This window comes from Atta cephalotes, assembly GCF_000143395.1.
Source record: "Atta cephalotes unplaced genomic scaffold scaffold00002, whole genome shotgun sequence".
In the NCBI taxonomy this organism is placed as follows: Eukaryota; Metazoa; Arthropoda; class Insecta; order Hymenoptera; family Formicidae; genus Atta; species Atta cephalotes.
The window spans coordinates 11,490,111-11,508,752 of record NW_012130066.1 but is presented as its reverse complement, the minus strand read 5'-3'; the positions used below and the strand labels follow the sequence as shown (position 1 = coordinate 11,508,752).

The window sequence follows — 18,642 nt, the reverse complement described above, 5'->3', positions numbered from 1 at the left end:
TTGCCTTCGTTAATATATAATATTTCAGTTTTTTTATATCCTTCTTTTCGTCTCTTAATCTTATGATAAAATTTGAAGTGCGAAAATACATAAATACGAAGCTACAAGGTTGCCAACAGCTTAGAAACTATAACCTATAACATCGTAACGATGTTATAGGTTATGTAACCATAACCTTCTCAGCTCAGCGGCGGAATGGAGAAAAAAGCAAGGAATGGGGAAAAAAGTAACAATAGTGGATATGCGAATATTTACATTTATAGTGTCTTATTAATACTTCCGCCATATTCCTAATGCCCGTTTCCACCAATGTAGATTAACTTCAATTTCAGTTCAACTTACTCTTCGTCTTTTTCTCGTTCTAAAGATTAGAAAAAGATGAAGAGTAAGTTGAATCGAGATTAAAATTAATCTACATTTGTGGAAATGGACAAGTGTACAAATCGATACATGCGCAGATCACAAAAAAGTTCACTGTCGCTGCTATGATTATACTATAGCGCTAGTGTGCCGGAGGCATAACACAGGTCAATAATGTTCATCTACTCTTAATAAATCTATGCCCAATTCACAATTTAGAAAATCAGAAATTTTTCCGATCTCTAATCAACTTGTCAACATTATTTCGATTCTTTGTTGAAAAAATTGGTTTTCTGTGTTATTAAGTGCAAAAGTTTCTAATGAGGAAGTTAGATTGTCAAGAGTTATGGGGAGCCGACAGATTAGAAGCACAGTTAGAAGTTGCCCGCGATGGACTTCGTGGTCTCGATCGTAGCATTCGTAAAATTTTGGGCCGTGATCTTCCTGATGGCGAAAGTGGTCCATTGCAATCTAGGTTATATTTAATTTTAAAAAATCTTTAATATTTATTTTCTAGGTTTTATTCATATTAAATTATTAAATATTTTTAAAAACATTTTATAATAAAATTCTTAAAATATTTTAACAATTTATGTATTGCAGTATGTAACTTTTACTGTCATGAGCTTTTTTACACTTTTATCTAATTGTTATTTTTGTACTATTTGTATTACATTTTTGTTTTACATTTGTATGTTGTATCATCACATCATTTCTATCATATATAAGTGTGTTAAATAATATATTCATACATTTTTTATCAGTGATTTCTTTTAATAAGTGATCCACGGTATGACACAATAGATCATTACATCCTTGTTATTTGTCAATGTTAAATAAAAATGATATGATCACTGTGTCGCATTGTGTCACTTGTTGGAAGGCACACATAGTTTTCTTTCATGTAATTTAAGATTTGTTTTTATATCCCTGTGTAAGGACTGATTGCATTAGTGTCTGTTTCCTGCATTAGATTGCACTAGAATTCTCTTACTTTCAATAAGTATCAAATATATACAGTATCCTGCATAATAAGTTTGGGAACACTACATTTTACACGTTTGTAAATAATTATTTAATTGAAAAAAAATGAAATAAAAGTACATACATTTATACATTATCTATAATATAACATATGTATGTACTTTTATTTTGTCTTTTTTCAATTAAAAATTTAATAACATGCTATTAAAATATGAAATTTTAATTAAAATTCATATGAAATCTGATTCTTCGAGACCATTTTTCAATTTTTATGGAGACAAAATCAACTTGCGACTTAAATAGTTTACTACTTTTATAGAAACCGTTAAACTACAATTAAATGACCTGTATATATACAATGAACATTGCCAAACACAATGACAATATACACATAAACAATAGACCAAAACACGAAATTCAAATCTTGAGCGCTTCGATGCTGTGAAATGATTGTCCAACATATTCTCGGCATGTACAAGCTTATAGATGTTCTAGATAAATGCTTATCGTCATTTAGATGTCTTACGAAGTATTTAAATTATATATCGATCCGCCACAGTATAATCATATCCAGTAGCGACAATAAATTTTTTTTTGTGCAATTTTTAGTGCTTATCGGTTCGTGCACTTATGCCCATTTCCACCAATGTTAACTTTAATCTCGGTTCAACTTACTTTTCAACTTTTTCTAATCTTTAGAACTAGAAAAAGAGTAAGTTGAACTGAGTAAATCTACATTAAAACATGTATCGATCGCTGTCATGTAATGACTTTCCTGTAAAACGTAGAATATTCCCAAACTTATGAAGGATACCGTACCTAATTAGTTCAATCACAGAAAACAGATCTTTGCACTAAACTGAATTAGTAAATAAATGTTCTATTTTTCTATTCCTGCACTAAAATGCACTAAAACTCTCTTTTTCGCTTTCGACAAATATCAAACATACATCTATTTCACTTTGAATTCCAAAAGTGTACACTGGTTTAGCCACAGAAAATAGACCTCAAAACTGACGAGTGTAAGTGTATATAAGTGTAGGCAAGAAATAAAAAATATTCTAGTACAAGATAGAATGGCGTTCCATATTATTATACATTTGTTTTTTATTGCAGCACTAGAATTGCACTGAACTGAACTAAAACTGAGCAAGGGCATAGTATAAATAGGCAATATAAAATGTACAGTCATCCATGATGGACATGAATTATTAGATTCATTTAATGAATAAAATGTAATTGCAATTCCACTATTTTCACAATTTTAATCAAAGATAATAATGGTAAAAAATATAGATGATATATATTATTACATTTAGATAATATTATTAATAATGTATATATGTAATAATGTATATATGTAATAGTTGTATTTCGCTGAACAGCCATTTCTAGGTGTCTTGCACTGCTTGCACTAACTCTAAATCTAGTGCAGCCAGTGAACTTTTGCACCGAATTTTCCTATATTGCAATAAAGAACATTTTAAGACACACATTTTGCAATAAAGAACACTTCAATATACATTTATTACATTAGTTCAGAAAATTCAGCAATAAAAAACAAACCTATTGTTTATACAGAAATATTAGATTCATTTGATAAAGATAGAAAGTATTAATGCAATTCCATTATTCTGAATAATGAAGACAATGATGTGAAATATTTTTATATGTAGGCTTAGTATCATATTTATCTATTTTTAGATTATTTATAGATTTTGCATTATTTGTACAAAGTCTGTTTTATATGGCTGAACTTGTATACATTATAGTCTGAGAGCTGACTTTCTATGGCTGCATTCCACTTGACGCTCACAACGCTCATGGAATCATTTTATTCATGTTATTTATTAAATGTCAATGACAAACGATGCTTGTGAATGTTGCGAGCATAGACATAATAAGAATAGATTGAGGTTTGAAAGACTAGGTAGGAAAGGATGGACAATGGATACCGTGTAGCATTCTCTTTCTGACTAGAAAAGAATGGAGAGGAGAAGTAAGATGTGAATAACTTGTTCTCTGTTTAATATTTATCCTTTGTCCTTTTTTGCCTGATCTTCATATCAAAATAAAGGACATGCTCGGTCTATTCTTATTATGTCTATGTTTGCGAGTGTTGTTAGATGGAACGCAGCTTATGTAATTTGTTACCAGTCTGCAAAATCGAGTTCAATATCTACAGTATCTGCAAAATCGAGTTCAGAAATACAAGAGTAGACTGTTAGATTGTCATTTTCACATAAAATTATTGGCACATAATTTTTAAATTTTTAATAACTGAAATAACGTTATAAAACGTTGATGGGTGATTAAAAATCTCTTTCTTATAAACTTATTCTTCAAAAAAAGTTAGCCGGTATTAAATGACGTAAGGGCATCTTATTTTTTGACATATTTGATCCGTAGCCGAGCAATTTGCGCAATCATTTTGCGCAGTCAGGTATTGTTACTATTTTTTAATTAATTCACACTACTATCCAAAGAAGTTTCAGGCGATATCAAATGACGTTTATGCATCAGGATTTTTAACGATTCTACGGAATGTGTTTCCGTATCGCGGCTGATCCGGACAGCCAGGCATTAACTTTTCTCTTCTCCACTATCTAGACTTAGACAAACAGCACACAAATTTTCAGCTGGTATCAAATTATAGGGAAAATCTTCATTAGTTCCCGGACTATTAAGCTGGAAACATAATGCTCAACTTATCAGAAATTATGAATAACCATAGAATGGATGCTTTCTGATAAGTTGAAATCTCTTATTCCCTATTCCTATTGCTTTATCCTGTGCTTTTTATTGTGTTTCCAGTTTTAACGCTTACACTAGACCTGTTCTTTTTAGCTAAACTTTTTGTACAGTTTCTTTTCTCTTTCTCTCCAATGTGGAGAGAAAAATAAGAAAAATGACTCGTGCAAGAACTTTGCTAAAAAGAATAAACTTAGTATTGCCACCGACAAGATATTCTGTTAAAGACTGCTGGTCTTACTGAAGTTTGCGTGATTGTTAAAATTTAAATGAAACTAAACTAGGAACCGGTTGTTCCACCTTTTGATAAATTTTACTTATGAGGTAATTCATGCATGTGATTGGGTAATCTTACTACTTACCCAACAGGTAAAATTTACCAAAAGAATGGAACAACTGACCCTAAAAGTAAGAAACATAATAACATGACTAAAAGTAAGAAAAGTAATAATATAGTATTAATTTTATGATTTATTAGTTTTGTAGATATGTATATATGTTTAAAATCGAATAACACACGATTTTTATTTAAAAACTGTAATTTTAATATTATTGTTCAAATTTTATTATTAATAGAGATGGTAACTGTAGAGAAAAAAATTATAATTTTGTAGCAATGTATAAGATATTGTAGTATTATATAAATAAGTATATGTACTTATTTATGGAGCACTTAATAAAAAATCGTGAATTTAATAATGTAATAATTTAATAATTTAAAAATTATTCAAATACTTATGTCAATAATCGCAAATTTATATCAATTATCGACAATGTCATTGTTTTTCAATTATCTCCAAACCCCGGAACTCTTTGATAGTCATGAACTTTGCCCACGGCTGGCCGTCTTTAAAATTCGAGGAATACGCACCGAATGCCTCTAAATTGATAAAAATCAGTTTTAAATTGTTTAAAATATGCTTAATCGACATTTTTAACATGTTTAAACATGTTTTTTTATAATACTGTTTCACAAGGATATATGAAGCATTAAAAACATCTTTGAGAGACAAAAAAACAATATTTTATTCTTAAAAAGAAAACATCTTTTATCTAATCTGCTCCAAGTATCATTCCTTATTGTTCATCGAATGTTAAATAAGGATAAATTGATCTTGGAGATTATTCGGCGTATATTCTCAGACGCAGCCTAATAGTATCTCGTCGGTGATATCGCTAATATCATTTTGAGGACAGTAAAGGAAACATAATGAAACACAATGAAAAATACAAGCATTAGGAAAAGAGATTTCAATCTATCATAAAGCGTCCATTCTAGTACAGAGTGCAACAAATTCCGGACAAATTTCAATTTAAATTTTCCGCTATTGTGCCTCCGTCAGAGGTTGTTGTTGGCGTCCGAGAAAGCCTGATGTTTCTAAGTCATATTCTCAAAAAATAATCGCGATGTTGAAACCAAGTGCGGAGTATAATCGAAAAGCCAATCATCGAAGGCCTTCACGCTGGGCGCTCAGCGGAAATAATTTGGTTCTTTGAATACCCGAAATCAACTGTTTATGACGTTATGGCAAAATATATGGCTTTAGACAGTCCAACAAAGGTTCCAATATGCCAGCGAGAAAGAGTCACTTGAAAGAACGTACCGCGAGAACCCCTTCCCCCCTCCCCCCTTGAAAGCGCTAATTTCAGATGATCCAGGGGCAATCGTTGCGCGTTCTGATGGATGTAATAAAGTCCTAGATGTGGCGTCCGGAAGTTCATATGTTTTTCAGCAGGATGATGTACCGGCTCATACGAGTCATTTTCAAAATTGGCTTTCAGACAACGTCGTATGTTTTAGTCTAAGGAATTCTAGCCTCCCAAAAGTCCAGATTTAAATTCCTCGGACTACTACGTATGGAGCGTAGTTGAAAGTGTCACAAACAAATCTCGGCATCCCAATGTGACGTCATTAAAGACCGCTATTGAGGCAGCATTCGTCGGCATGGACAGCGCTACATTACAGCATGTGTGCAAACATTTCAGACCGAGAATAGAGGTCATTCAAGTTAACATTTCAGATCGAGAATAGACATCATTCAAGTTAAGTGGGGGATATATATAATAATTGTGTTCTACAGAGATCCCCCAAGTGGCACGTAAAAGGATTTTTTGTAATATTTAATTTTTCATTAAAAACATTTTGTTTAAAGAATTCGATTTGTCTGGATTTTGGTAACGCACCCTGTATATGATTTTTAATAGATTGAAATTTGTTATTTCCTGCTCCTATTGTCCGTGCTTTTCATCATGTTTCTGATTTAAACGATTTAGTGTAATAAACGTGAAACGATATTTCTTGAACTAATGCAATCAGTGAGGAACACACACAGAAAATAAAATAAACCTTTAGTTTGATTTATTCTTTTCTAGAATTCCTCAAAAACGACTATTGCAAGAAGATCGTCGAAGAGCTATAACAGAGTTCATGAATAATGAATTAGCAGGAGGCAAACGACGTTGGCAAAGTTCTAATGCAGAACCAAAAACAGTTTTTAGTCGATTAAGTGCACGTGTTCCATCTACTGCAGATGATAGTGCTGATGAAGACGATAATATTACCAAGGTAATTTATTTACGCATGAGAAGTGATAATAAAGTTTTAAAAATAATTTTGCTTTCACTAAGGTGACAACATTATAAGTTGTTACTTCCCGTAATTCCCGCTGTGTAATTTGAATCTCCTATATGAAAAAAGTAAATTATCAAATGTACAATCATTATTCAAGTTTCTAGATAAGTGTGAGTGCTTATGATGCTAGTAACTAACTGTATATTTGTCTTCAGTGATTTCAAATATACCAATATTATAGCAATACGCTGAATATAGGTAATACTGCGTGCGTGCGTGCGTGCGTGCGTGCGTGCGTGTGTACATGCCAACGGTTTTATAGCAAAATAGTAGTATCAAACAACTAAATAACAACAGTTATCTCACATTGTCGGCAATTTATATTGTGTCCTAGATTATTATAGCAACATAATAGCAATAACATGAATTTTGATGAAGATTTTAAAGTTGGCAAAGTTACTGCCTAAAATTATCATATCACGAAGGTATCGATTGTCAACAAATACAGACTTAGTTGCAACAATTCTAACAATACATTTATTTGCAAGCAACAAGCTAAATACATTGTTGTCTGGACTTGTCACAATATTGTGTTTCGTGATATAAGAAAAATGAAATGCAATTTAGAGTAATGAATGATAACATTTTTGAGAAAAATCCTAGTCGACTTTTTAAATAAATAAATATTTGTTGATGATTCGTTACTTTTCACGAAATGTCACAACTTTTCTCTAAATTGTGTTCTATTTTTCTCTTAATATGGGATTAAAACATATCTTTACAATAACTGAAATAATTGAAATTCGTGCAGGTAGAAGGTTCAGATTACACAGCAATGAAAAAAAATCAACAGTGTGATTTTGAAACAAAATTAATTTTGAAACTTTATTGTTACATCTCGTATATCTTAAAAATAATAAATATTTTGTTTATTCTTAATGCTTTTTAATATCAAAATCACGTGCTATTTTGGACTCGTCTAATATTTCTTTCTTTTTCAATTAATTTAAATTTTTATATAGGCCTTTAGATTTTTGTGATTTTTAATGAATAATGATTATAAGTACAAGTAATTTTACTTTATGGTAACAACCCTTGCAAAAATCCAGATTGTATAAACTTCTGAAAATAATTCATGCTCATTTGCCACGATCATATGAATGCTTTTAAGGGAATCCTAAACGGTTAGTCATATTGAAAGCGGCACTTACACACAGACGATGTATGTATCATTGACAGTACATCAATATCTCATTCACACATGCCACACATATATATAAATTTTCGTGTATTACAACAATTATGTTTTAATTAAACGTTCAAATCCAATTTTAAGAACTTCATGCAAACTACTAATCTGTGGACTACTATTTCGTAAGTATAGATTCCACAGCTTTTATATGAAGCAAATATTGTTACGACGTGACAATTCTGGAGCGTCATATTGGATTAAGAAACAGTGATGCGAATTTCAGCCCGTTTGCAGTACGGTTAATAGCATGAAGAAGACATAGGCGGACACACAACGCATGTGCAAGTATACATGGATATGAATTCATCGTAGAGAATGTACCTTCTTATATCTTCTTTTTGTTATTAACTGTGCAGCAAGCGGATTGAAATTCGCATCACTGCTAAGAAATGATAAAAAAGATCTCAATTTCGAAATATTTTGTCGTTCTCAGCACGGACGCGTATACTTTAATCCTTGAAAAAGATTTTTTGAATCTTTAAGAGTAAGAGAGGAAAAAAAAATTGTTACAAAAATTGTATGATTTAATCGATAATACAGATGGCTTCAGGCTGAGTACTCAGTTAAAAACTCCGCGTTGACAGTGGCACAGAATCAACAGTTGGAATTAGGCATGTGATTAGCGTCACCAAGTGACGGCCTGCCGTAACCGTAGCCACATACGCAAGCACGAGCCCATGTCCGTATGCCTGTCTTCAGCGCGCTGAGAGTGAACGAGAGCAAAAAAACGTCCATCCTTCTCATTCTAGTTGTATTATTTCAAGCGATCGAAAATGCTTTCTCTGCAATCTCAATCGCTTGATATATAATAAAGGGCGATAAGCATTCTAGATAACGTATAAATTTTAATAAATTGTAGCAATAGTATACTTCTCCCATTAAGTCTAAATGCTTAAGCACAAAGATGACCGTAATTGAGTTGGAATTGGAATGTAATCGTAGTTATAGATTGACCAAAACATTGTGTGTTGATTCATGACTACGACTAATTTTATGACTCGATTATGATTTGTGCTGAAGCCTTAATCCTTCGTAATCACACCTCTTAAGAATTTTATGTTGGTCAAAGGGGCAAAATGACCTCAACATTTTAATTGATTACCGTATTTATAACTTTTGTTCTTTAAAATCACAAAAAATACTAAAGATTACTTTAAACATTACAGAATAACATTAAATATTATAGAATATGAAAATACAGTGGCTTTTTAAAGTTTTTAATTATAATATATTTTAAAAAATCGCAAAGATTGACGTCCAAGGAACAACATACGATTGAAGGTACAAAAATGATATCTTAAATTTCGGATAAATGGCAATTTAAGTTCTCTTTTAAAAAAAATTTAGTAATATAAAGCTTCACACTTTTTTGGGACCTCCTAAACTTTAAGTGACCATAAAGAATTAATTCAGAATAGTATAAATTATGTCGTGACAATTTATGAAAATATTAATAAACTCGAATTGCAAGAAATTGGTATGATCGAGCTCGTAGGGTGCAAGATCAGAACACTGGAAATTCCAAGTTCAATCCCGATTTTTTTCTTTTTTAATAGTTTTTTTCTGAAATAAATAATCAAGTTAGTAGTAAACATATATTAAGTCAAATATATTTTCATATAATTTTTGAAATAATTCGTGTATGAGAGTTTTAAAACAACAATTGTAAAAAAGAAATTTATTCGTTAGACATAAAAAACTATTTAAAAACTATAGAACATATAAAGACTTTTATTTGTACATTATTAAACTACATTGACATTATATTTATTATTTATATTAATAATCTTGTTTTCGAAATTTTAATTATCAGAATTTTAAATTTAAATGATAGTTAAGCCTGCCGCTATATAGTTTATTGGGCTATGGTGTCATTAAGTTTTAAATGAAATCCGTTTTCCTTTAAAAAAAATCTGAAAAACGCGTTTTTGTAATGACGTTTATCAAATACGCTTGGTATCGATCAATATTTTATTTTAAATATTTTGATAATTATTTATATTAAGGCACATCGCGCCGATGACTTTGACATATGTTGTCATGATTCTAAGTAACTTTGCCTTAATAACTAGGCGGCCTCTTATAATTTTTGAAATATTTAGATTTAAAAGCCTAATTTGTGTAAATCTTTCTACACTCCCCAAAAAAAAAACAGAAAATACTAAAAAAATTTGAGAAAATGTTTTTCTTTCAAATGATCATAACATGGTAAATAATGAACATAAAAATGCAAAATGAAGTTTGAAATATCTATTTTAAGAATCTTTGAATGAGAATTGTACTAGGCCATTATTTTCACAATGAATGATAAAATGAGAAAATACAAAAGTGATAATCAAAAGTTCAAATTTGCGATGGTATGAATTAGATATCACAATTTAATGGGGCAACACGTATATGAAAGTATAGAAATTATATCTTTAAATTGTTTTTTTTTATCGAGCTTAATACGATAATTTTTCGCTGAATTATTTCCGAATTTAAGAATTTAACTGCTGTCAGCTCAAATTATGGTTTTATTTCTTCCCAATATGAACTGTGTGGAATTTGTCTGGTCGGAACATCATTGTGTATATGTGTGTGTACGCGCACGCGTGTGCGTGTTGTTGACTCCTACCTATTCAAGAATGTCACATTGGGAGTTATGATTTTAATATACGTCTTAGGTTTTCAAAGACAGTCCACGTCAAATCTATTCCGGGAGAGTTCACATGTTTGGTCGTCTTTGATATTTTATGCGTAAATATTTGTAAGATGTCATTTGCTCTATGTAACTTCCATCAATGTTTATATCTGTAGGAATGTTAGGATGATTGGTTCTTTGATGGTGCAGGGATCGAAATTAAAGTGAGAAAATACTCGTCTTCTTCGATTTACAATACTTTTTAATGCACAAGATATGTATACTCATTGATACTCGTACAATGTAATCCCTTTGGATCGTTTCTCTAAACTGACTCACTGGCTGTCCTCCTGCGAAAATCAAAGATATCGGCAAAAATAGCTAGACCGATTATAATACCATGATGCTATCTATCGTAACAGCAATGAAGAGAGTAAGAAGACACATACACTATGAGTCATAAATTCATGTCCATATGCACTTGCGCATGCGTTGTGTGTTCGCCTATACCCTCTTCATGCTATTAACCGTGCTGCAAGCGGACTGGAATTCGTATCGTTGCCTCTCAGATGTCGCCGATCCCGCGGCTATTGTTTGATCGGCATTTATCACACGACGTTGACTTAGACACAGACGTTTTTTCTTTTATAAAAGATGTTAACTCGCAGGTTTCATCCATACACGTCAAAAGATAACACCACATATCTTTACTGAAAATAAAGTTTGTCATTAGTTTAGTCTTTCAATGTTGATTTTTAGACCTACTTTTTGAAAGATTATAAGAAATTTAGAGGACAACAGAGAAGCTCTCAGGGCTGTGTGGCTCAGTGGCAGGATGGAAGTCTACTATTACGGAGGAGACCAAGTCTCGGATCGAATCTCGGCGCCCTAATATTTTTCTCGTCTTGTCGCTTATTTCTTACAAGATTTTATTCATTCTCTCCAGCATTGTTTTGGCATCAATATACTCAGAGATTAGAACTATGTCGTCTGCAAATCTTAAATAATTGAGCATTTTATCATTTATATTTATGCCGAGAGTTTATGAATTTTCATATACAGAGTGTCTCAGAAATAAAGTAGGAGCTGCATTGGGGTCGTAGAATGGACCTCTGTCGAGTGATGGGCCGTGTTACAAATTCGTACGACGCGGCTTCATCACATTGGCTTTCCTTTTTTAATTCGAAAACTACAGCGAATATCTCAAAATGGTATCAGATTTTTTTTATTCCTCTTGACTTTTATTCCTCCTTCTACGCCATGCGGCTCCTACCTTATTTCTGAAACACCCTGTATACACAACCCCTGTATATTACAACAGGGTTGTAAATCTTTGGGGCGATAGTGTCGCTCTCCCCTCTCTATATGGAATTTATCAATGTCTTTATGGAGCTGACACTTGCTGTAGCATTCTCGTACATATATTTGATTATTGCAGTGTACAGTAGAGTCTCTTTAAATTTGGCCCATAAGAGTGGAATGCCAAAATTATAGAGGTATCTTCTCTACAGCACGAGTCTATGAATCATCACTTTCGCAGTTGCGTATGCTAATCTGTCAAAAGCATGCAAAAGCACTACAATGTACATAACTTTAAAAGAACAAGTCATATGTACATATGTATCACATATCATGTATTACAAAAAAATACATTACACAAATAGTTATATATAATCTGCCTATGGAATTACATTGCATACACTGTGAGAATCTAGTACAATTAGGTGCAGATGCGCAACAGCCTATCATGGCAGGGAAGGGACATGACATTAGTGTTTGTAAAAGTACGTGTGAAGAAAGCAAAGATCATAGAAGTCAAATTTAGAGAATCTCTACTGTATCGGTCTATTCTAAAGTCAGTGGTGATCTATTTTGCTAGTACTTCAGTATCTGAACGTTTATTGTGTCAAACACTTCTTTGTAGTCCATGAACGCAACCTACAAATAACTCGATCTTGTACATATTCCTAAAAAGACATTGAAGGAATAATTCATATTAATATGAAGATGTGGCATTAATACATGTAATAAAGATTTTTCAAGAAGTAGCTATATTTATGAAGACAAGAATATAGATCTTGTATCGGTAATAATAGAAGAAACAAATACAAATACAGCTTTGAAATAAAAAAAACGAATTCTTAAAGTACGTATGAATGTCTCCAGTATTAACATTTATTAATTATATAGTTCTTATTTTAATTTCAATATAAAATGTTGAAACCAAACGAATAGATTACAAAGCACATAGGTTGTAGCATTCTCGATAATTTCCCCCATTTTTATGTATTTAAAATATCTCTTCAGAGTGCTGTCCCATGACGATCAGAATTTCGGAAAACGAAATCTTGAAAAAGTAATAGAGTGGAGATCAAACCAATCAGAATTATTGGGATACATTACTATTCGTCTGCACATATATGTCAAATACACGATTATCGAAATTTAATTTCTATACATTATAAAAATTCATTATTAATAAATAATTGTTCGATAAGTATTCATTTTTCCAGTATATAAATATAACCATTTACTTATATTGTTAAGGATAAAATTGCGTGCTTGTCGATTCGAAATTTTTTGTGAAGATTCTCTATGGAGCGACTTTCTCGGAAATGTTGGAAAAATGCTGGAAAAATGCTGAAAAAATAATAGAATAGAACAAATTCACTATTTTAAAACAAATTCTCTACTTTAAAAAACAAATTTACTGTTTTCAAAATACAAAAATAATGTAAGAAAATAATTTGTGTTTTTAAAGTAATAAATTTGTTTTTTTAAATCAATGAATTTGTTTATAAAGTAGTGAATTTGTTTTTAAAATCGTGAATTTGTGTTTTAGAGCAGAGAACTTGTTTTAAAATAGCAATTTTTTTACCACAACGCATACTTGCATCGTAGTGTTTCACGACTGCGACAGATTTCTTAACCTCAATAGTCATAACTTTTAACTTTAACGCTTTAATATCTCAGTTCGCGAGACAGAGCGACGCTTATTTCTGCCAGATTCTTTCATTTCATGCAAAAATGCGTTGAATAAATCTAATTTTATTGATTTTTTAAATGATTATGCTAAACTGTATAATTACCAAACTAATATGTATTTTGATGTTATTAAGCCTGCTGTATCATCCAGAGTAATAGCTACTCCTCGAGAAATTCCTTCACGTCAAGAAGTTATCAGACGAGAAAGAACAGATGAACGTAGTCGACAAAGAAATAAACGAATGTTTGGTGCACTTTTAGGTACTTTACAAAAATTTAGACAAGAGGAAACTAAACTCAAAGCGAAGGTAGGATATATTTTAATTTAATCAGTAGCTTATCATGAAGTATAATGCTTTTTAGGCTTTCACAGGTATTATCTCAAAGATATCAGAAGATTTGAGTTATCACCGTATTTTCCCTGGCAAGATTCATGAAATGTTGGCGTTAGCAATAGATGAAAACACGGCGATAACTCGCAAACCTTCTAATGTCTTTGAAATATAATATTTAATTTGCAGGAAGATAAAAAAGCAGAAGTGGAAGCTAGAGTAGAAGAAGCTAGAAGACGAGAAAAAGAAGAATTGCGAAGAGAAAGACAACAATTGTTTTTGTCACGAAAACGGCAATTGGCTGAAGTGCGAACATTGGAAGCAAAACTTGCACGTAGTCGACAATTTCAAGATTGGCGCAATGCACAGTTACCTCTTGCTTTATTTATTAAAACACACGCACAACCTTCTATTTATTATATACCAAAACGTAAACACCCACAAACAGACATGTTATTAGCGCAATCCACGAAAGAACTTCATGGTTAGTAATCTCATAAATATTAGGTCTGTTTTTTATAGCTAAATTAACTTATACATTGTATCTAAAATGAAATAAATCTTTGAAGTTTGGTAAAAGTCAGAAAGTTTAATGCAATACAATAACAAAGAACAGTCTTATTAGTGTAAATTCATGTATGTGTATATTTATGCAAATTATATTTTTTGTATTGTTTCAGAGGAAATTGAAAAAAGAGAAAAAGCATTGGTTGAAGAATTAAATCTAATAGAGATTCAGATAGGATTAAGCAAGCATTCACAAAACTTTGAAGCATCTTCATCTTTACATACTGTAGAAGCTCCACGTTTACTAGAAGAGGGTGAAGAAAATCGAGATCCTAATCCAGAACATAATATTGAGGCTACAATCAATGATAATAATGATAATGCTGATATTTCAATAGAGTCTGTAATAAATGAAAATTGTGATGATCATACAGAGAAAAAGGAAGAAGTACAATTGGATCAAATTCAACATGATGTAAACAATGGCTAGTATATTTGCTACAATAAAAAGTTGTACATATTATGTACAGCCAATGGTCTGATACAAAATGAGGTTTTCATAGTAAGAGAATTTTCATAGTCTTCAAGTATTGTTTTATGATTGTGTAATTAAAGACATCCCAAAAGATCAAAACTTGTAATTTTATTAACATACAAATTTATAATTCAATTTTATGACTTTAAGTCATGGTGGAAGGATAATGTGAGCAATTGGACAGTGTTTCTTTCTAAATCTCTGCCCTCTGTCTATGAACTGTTAATAAGGTTTAAGAGCTACCAACTGTGAATCGCGAAACATGGAGTGGTATTCATAGTTTTTTGCATTTAAGACTATCTTAAATCTTACAGTCGTAAAATGTTATAAGTCAACACGAAGACTGTATTAACATCTCAAAATATATTTAAGACAGTTTTAAAATAAAAATAGATTATGAATATCGTCCTATATTTAGCGTTTTCCAATTGGTAACTTCGCCTTTATGAACAAAGAGGACAGAATTTAGAAAGACATTTTCCAACTGCACACACTATGTTATCCTTTCCACAATGCTTTCATCTTTAATAATAAGAATCTTACTGGACCGTGCATTTGAAAATTCAACAATAAGGAATAGAAATAATAACCCTAACGGTCAAAATTAGATCCTTAAGGCTTACTACTCAGTCAAGAACTCTGCTGCGTTGACGGTGGCGACACAGAATCAGACGGCAGTCTGGCGAAACCGATAGCCACACATTTAAGCACGAGCCTATGCGGCGCGCCGAGAATGAACGAGACAGCGAGCTCCTTCTCACACTAATCACTTGTTTCAAGTAGACCGAAAATGTTTTCTTGGCATTCTCGGCCGTTCAGCGACCCTAGGCAACAATAAGGGGCACTCTAAATAACAAGTTTAAATTGTAGTATAGTGTACCCCTCCTCTTAATCCAGAGATGATGGAAAGAGGTTGATAGAAAGATGTCTTTTAGTCAACTTATCGCTTTGCCGAAAAGACAACTTGAAAAAGACATTCTTTCGTCATCTTTTAGTATTTTATGCTCTCTGGATATATACCATATTTGTAATCATTCGCATTGAGCGTCAATTGGTTTTTTGGACTTATAAATACAATTAAACTACTGTAGTAATATGAATTAAATTGACAAGCTATTTTAATAATTTGATGCTTAATCAAACAAAAGATGTTAATGAAAAATTATGTACATTTTTTTGCAATATATATTATAACAAATTGCACTCAGTGCACACTGGTACATATTAAAGTCGTCGTACACAAAATAATGAAAAGATATGTTTACACATAAATATAGAAATCGATTAAATCCTGAAATACTTATTTTATTGCATTATTACGTAAAATATGTATTTTATAATTCAAAATATTTGCATTTTACTTTTATATTCAAATTAAATCAATGAACAACGGCTTTAATATGCACTCGTACGCAGTGTTTTCAATTGAATTCATCATTAGCTTTTTCATATGCTATTGTATATGACGACATATAGATCAGTAAAATATGTTGAAAATTTCAACTTTTATATTAATAAATTATAAATCTTGATGACTGTTTTAAGATCCATTTTTACTGAATAACAACAGAGAAACAGTGTACTTAATATTGAAAAATATTTAAGTATCAATTTCCTAACTTTTTAAATTGCAATGCAAATAATATAATTGAAAGGACAAAATACGAGTATTTAAATATATCTACGGGTTCCAAACGTTTATTAAAACGTCAATAAAAGATTAAAACTAATTATTTATTATATATAATGTATTAATATATAATGGAATATTTCGCGACGTAGATGTATTTTTCTAATGTAACGCGTTATTTTTGCGTTTTTTTAGAATTCTTTATGAATCCATAAAAATAATTGGTATCACATTTTTCCTATATTAATATTTAATATAACAATGTTTAGAGATTTTTTTGTAACAAAAAAATGAAATCCTCGGTAGACCATTTTCAAATAATTGATTTTAAAAAAGATATTTCCACATGGGGCAATCATGTTTGAGTCGATCCTGCTCATTTGAAACAAAAAATTCAAAATGATTCCTTATTGGTACGTTTAAATATCGAAAATAAAATGACTATTTTGAAAATTATTAGATTGATAGGGATGTACAGTATACAATATATATTATGTATACTATATACTATATATGTTATGTATACTATATATTATATAGTATACTATATTATATAGTATACTTTCCCTAATTTTTCGTATACGTTTTTTTTTCCAAGAATAGGAACACTGAATTTTTTTCAAAAATAGTTACCTACTATTTACCAACTGCGTTTAAAGATCGCATTTACATTAAAATCATTTTCCCCATTTTCCATGATTTTCCATGTATTTTTCGAAGCCATGTTTTTCGAGTTTGAGTCCGGATCTGTGATAGGTGATTTAAACCTTAAGCTATCAGAAATTGATCAATTACAGTCGAGTACGAAGAAAATCAACTGTGATTTGTCCTTTTAAAAATAAATTTTCACGAGCTGCTCAAACCGGCTATTTTAGCGACAAAAAGAATTATGTGATCAAAATTGATGAATGATAGTTATTATTTTTGACTATATGATCGTTTTTGTCAATGAAACAAACAGCCGGTTTGAGCAGTTTCTGAAAATTTATCTTAAGACTTAAAAATCTATTATAGATCCAGATTAATCAGCCGAGCAAGACCGTGTTCGTATATTACTGCCAGTTGTTAGTATACAGTCACTGATGATACTATTAAAGACCGTCTAGGTTCTGGGCAAACTTTCAGCGGTATAAAAACGATGCAAAGGACCTATAATCATAGACATAGTATCTCTAGACCGAACATTCGAGGAATGGGGGTAGTCCTAATTTAGAAAAGAACGCATTCACTTGGTTTTCTTGTTTCGCACTTACATATAAAGGGTACTTTCCAATTACTTAATATCTTAATATCTGAACACAAAAGTACACAGGAATGCACAAAGTGTGTTTGTGCATGATTCAATTGGATCAGAATGTGTACGCTGTGCATGGTTGAGATCCGTTTCGGATAGAGTTAGATTAAATGTAGTTTTTTCCGCCTGTATTAAAAAAAAGTAAATGTGCCGGCTACTCAACGTCTTCCACCCTCATTTATAGCCGCTGCAGTTAGTAAAATGTAATTGTCAAAAAATACTGAGTACAGATATAGCGTATCGATGATAACGGACAATTGGAACGTAATTTATGTCGCCATGTGCGAAAGTGTCTAGCGACATTGCAATTGGAAAGCACCCAAAGTGTACCTCTGAGAAAGGGGATCGAAAACATCAAGAGCTTGATGGGCTAATCTGGTTAACAAAAATTTCGCGACAGAACATGTCCATCCTGATTCGCGTTTGTGAGATTCTCACAGAACACTCTTCTCGCCGATCTGACTGTAAGCTATTATATTTTAGTTCTTTATTCTCACTTTCCAACCTTTCTTTCAGAGGTACACTTTATATGCATACGCGAAACGAGAGAGAACACAGGACCGAGTGTATCTTTTTCTAAATGAGGGCTACCCCTACTCCCGAAATTTCTGACAATGCTCGATCTAGAAATACTATAATTAAGATTTGTTTACGTCGCATGCTCCAAATTAACCCAGAGAGAGAGAGAGAGAGAGAGAGAGAGAGAGAGAGAGAGAGAGAGATAATTAATTACTAGTAGTAGTAGTAGTAGTAGTAGTAGTGTACTATATACGTACTACTACTACGTACGTAGTACGAACAACGTAACGTAAGTTAA

General features: G+C 31.6%; 1 protein-coding gene across 1 annotated transcript; it reads left to right on the top strand.

Annotated features, from left to right (window-relative positions):
* The first annotated feature begins 680 nt into the window (after positions 1–680).
* On the top strand, positions 681–14,856 carry LOC105622144 (pinin). Its single transcript, XM_012203579.1, has 5 exons — positions 681–835; positions 6,469–6,661; positions 13,662–13,835; positions 14,049–14,343; positions 14,540–14,856. The coding sequence occupies exons 1-5, from the start codon at positions 681–683 to the stop codon at positions 14,854–14,856; spliced, it is 1,134 nt and encodes a 377-aa protein (XP_012058969.1).
* Positions 14,857–18,642: the final 3,786 nt, after the last annotated feature.

Bases quoted from the DNA above. Each gene is read 5' to 3' on its own strand.
- LOC105622144 (XM_012203579.1), top strand. From the start codon at position 681: ATGAGGAAGTTAGATTGTCAAGAGTTATGGGGAGCCGACAGATTAGAA. The intron at 836-6,468 runs GTTATATTTAAT...ATTCTTTTCTAG, and splicing joins AGTGGTCCATTGCAATCTAG to AATTCCTCAAAAACGACTAT. The intron at 13,836-14,048 runs GTAGGATATATT...TTTAATTTGCAG, and splicing joins AAACTAAACTCAAAGCGAAG to GAAGATAAAAAAGCAGAAGT.